Source organism: Solanum tuberosum, unplaced genomic scaffold (genome assembly GCF_000226075.1).
Source record: "Solanum tuberosum cultivar DM 1-3 516 R44 unplaced genomic scaffold, SolTub_3.0 scf00455, whole genome shotgun sequence".
NCBI lineage: Eukaryota > Viridiplantae > Streptophyta > Magnoliopsida > Solanales > Solanaceae > Solanum > Solanum tuberosum.
The window spans coordinates 309,557-312,892 of NW_006239371.1; the positions used below are offsets into that span (position 1 = coordinate 309,557).

The 3,336-nt window shown below is 40.6% G+C and overlaps 1 protein-coding gene across 1 annotated transcript; it reads left to right on the plus strand.

The window, feature by feature from the left end:
- Positions 1-1,186: 1,186 nt before the first annotated feature.
- On the plus strand, positions 1,187-1,845 carry LOC107058163 (RNA-directed DNA polymerase homolog). The gene is made up of 2 exons (XM_015303536.1): positions 1,187-1,506; positions 1,701-1,845. The coding sequence occupies exons 1-2, from the start codon at positions 1,187-1,189 to the stop codon at positions 1,843-1,845; spliced, it is 465 nt and encodes a 154-aa protein (XP_015159022.1).
- Positions 1,846-3,336: the final 1,491 nt, after the last annotated feature.

Consider the following 3,336-nt stretch of genomic DNA (forward strand, 5'->3'; position numbering starts at 1 on the left):
ATAGGTTGTAACGTTGTAGTGCTATTTCTATGGGGTCACTTGTGCAGAAGAAGCAGGATCCTGGTGCCTTAACTATTCCATGTACCATCGGGTTGTTGCATTTTGCTAAGGCGTTGTGCGATTTGTGTGCTAGAATCACTCTGATGTTATTGTCTATTTACAAGAAGTTGGGTTTAGGGGCTCCAAAACCGACTGTACTGTGATTGATCATGGCCGATAGAACTGTAAAGAGGCCCATTGGTGTTCTCCAAGATGTACTTGTGAAAGTGGAGTCGTTTATCTTTCCATCGAATTTTGTGATACTTGACTGTGAGGTTCCTATCATTTTTAGGAGACCATTCCTTGCTACTGGGCACGCCTTGGTCGATATAGAGAAAGGGCCGATGAAGTTCACATTGAATAGTGAGGAGGTAACTTTTAATATTTCTAGGTCCATGAAGCAGGAAAGCGATCTCAAGTCAGTGTCAATGGTAAATCATATTATGGAGTGAGGTTTTGATGTTTCTATTGAAGAGAGGTTGGGTGTTGATACACTGGCAACAGTAATGATGAATTTTGAGGGTGATGGTATTGAAGACTATGATGAATTGGCTGCCACACTTGATAGGTTCGAATTCCATTCCAAACAAAAGAAGTTTGAGTTAGATATGAAGAATCACAACTCTCTACTTGAAAAATCATCTATTTAAGAGGCTCCAAAATTGGAGCTTAAGGCTCTACCATCACATTTGAGGTATGTATTCTTGGGGAGAGATGGTACTTTACCGGTCATCATTGCGGTAGATTTGAATGCGGTAGTAGAGGCATTGGTTTTTATGTTGAAGAGGTTCAAGCGAGCTATGAGGTGGAGTATTGCGGACGTTATTGGAATTCATCCGGGCATTTGTTCTCATAAAATCCAACTCATGCCGTATCACAAGCCTAGTATTGAGCACCAAAGGAGACTAAATCCGCTGATGCAAGAGGTAGTGAAAAGGAAATTACAAAGTGGTTGGATACTTGAGTCATTTATCCCAATGCAGATAGTAGTTGGGTCTGTCTTGTTTAATGTGTGCCCAATAAAGGTGGGATTACTGTGGTACCTAATGCGAAAAATGAACTTGTTACGATGCGGCCAGTTACTGGATGGAGAGTATGGATGGACTACCCGAAATTAAATGCTTGAACAGAAAAGGACCACTTCCCTATGCCGTTCGTGGATCAGATGTTCAATCGCCTTGCTGGTAAGGGGTGGTATTGCTTTCTTGATGGTCATTCACGCTACAATCAGATCTCCATAGATCTGGAAGACCAGGAGAAGACCACCTTCACTTGCCCTTATGGGACTTTCGCCTTCAAAGGAATGCCATTTAGGTTATGTAATGCTTCAGTGACCTTCCAGTGTTGCATGATGTCGATATTCTCTGATTTGGTGGAGGACACTATTGAGGTATTTATGGATCATTTATCTTTGGTAGGTGACTCATTTGATGGTTGTTTGGATCATTTGGCCGAGGTACTTAAACGGTGTGAAGAGTGCAATCTTGTGCTCAAGTAGGAAAAGTGCCACTTCATGGGGAAATAAGGGATAGTTCTGGGTCATCGGATTTCTGAGAAGTGTATTGAGTTGATAGAGCACATGTCGAGGTAGTAAAAAATCTTCCACCACCTATCTCTGTTAAAGGTGTTAGAAGTTTTCTTGGGCATGTAGGCTTCTATAGGAGGTTCATCAAGGATTTCTCCAAGATTGCACAAGCATTGTGCCAATTACTCGAAAAGGAGTGTATGTTTGATTTTGATGATGCTTTTCTGAGAGGATTTGGAGAATTGAAGGAAAAGCTAGTTTCTGCACCTATCATTAATTGAAGCAATATCGGATCAGTGTCTTGCATTTCCTTATCCTCCGCCACCAAAAATATTCTGAACTATTACACCACCATCTGATATGCTTATAAGATGAACTCCTAAGCGAGGAAGTCTGTGAACATCCTTTGCTAGCTCCTTTCTTTCTTCCTTAACATGTGTTACACTACCCATAGATAGTCTTCTAAGAGCATTTGCTACTACATTGGCCTTACCCTGATCGTAATGCACACTCATATCATAATATTTGAGGAACTCAAGCCATCTTCTCTGCTGAAGATTCAACTCTTTCTGGGTGAACACATAATGAAGGTTTTAATGGTCTGTGAACACATCTACATGAACACCATACAAGTAATGTCTCCAAATCTTAAGTACAAACACCACTACTGCTAGCTCGAGGTCATGAGTCCGATAGTTCTTCTCATGCACCTTAAGTTGTCTAGAAGCATAAGCTATAACCTTACCACGCTGCACCAACACACAACCTAAGCCGACTCCGGATGCATCAGAACAGATAACATAACCGTCTGAACCCTCTAGTAGAGTCAAAACAGGAGTTGTAGTCAACCTAGTTTTCAATTGTGCAAAGCTCTTCTCACAATCATCTGACCACTGAAACTTGACCCTTTTCTGCATCAACTTAGTCATTGGAGAGGCTATGGATGAAAATCCTTCTACTAACCTTCTGTAGTAAGCTGCTAGACCCAAGACACTTCTGATATCTGTAGGAGAGGTAGGTCTGGGCCATTGTTTCACTGCTTCAATTTTCTGAGAATCTACTCGAATCCCTTCGCTAAACATAATATGCAAAAGGAAAGCAACGGATTGCAAACAAAACTCACATTTGCTAAAATCAGCGAATAACTGTTGATCTCTGAGAGTCTGCAGAACAACCCGCAGAAGATTCTCATGTTCTTCCTCATTTCTAGAGTAAATGAGGATATCATCAATAAAGACGATAATGAACAAGTCCAAATACTACTTAAACACTATGTTAATCAAATCCATGAAAGCTGCAGGAGCATTGGTTAGTCCAAATGACATAACTACAAATTCATAATGACCATACTGAGTTCTGAAGGTTGTGTTTGGAATGTCACTATCTCTGACTCGGAGATGATGATTACCATATCTGAGGTCTATCTTTGAGAAATTACTAGCACCCTGATGTTGGTCAAACAAGTCTTCAATCCTAGGGATAGGATACTTATTTTTTATTGTGACCTTGTTCAAGTGCCTATAGTCAATGCACATTCTGAGAGACCCATATTTCTTCTTCACGAACAAAACTGGTGCACCCCATTGGGAAATACTAGGTCTGATGAAACCATTATCTAGAAGGTCTTTCAACTAGTTTTTCAATTCCTTAAGCCCAGCTAGAACCATTATGTAAGGAGGAATAAAAATAGGCACGGTATATGAAAGGAGATAAATTCCAAACTCGATTTCCCTTTCGTAAGGAACTCTGAGAAGATCTTCTGGAAACACTTC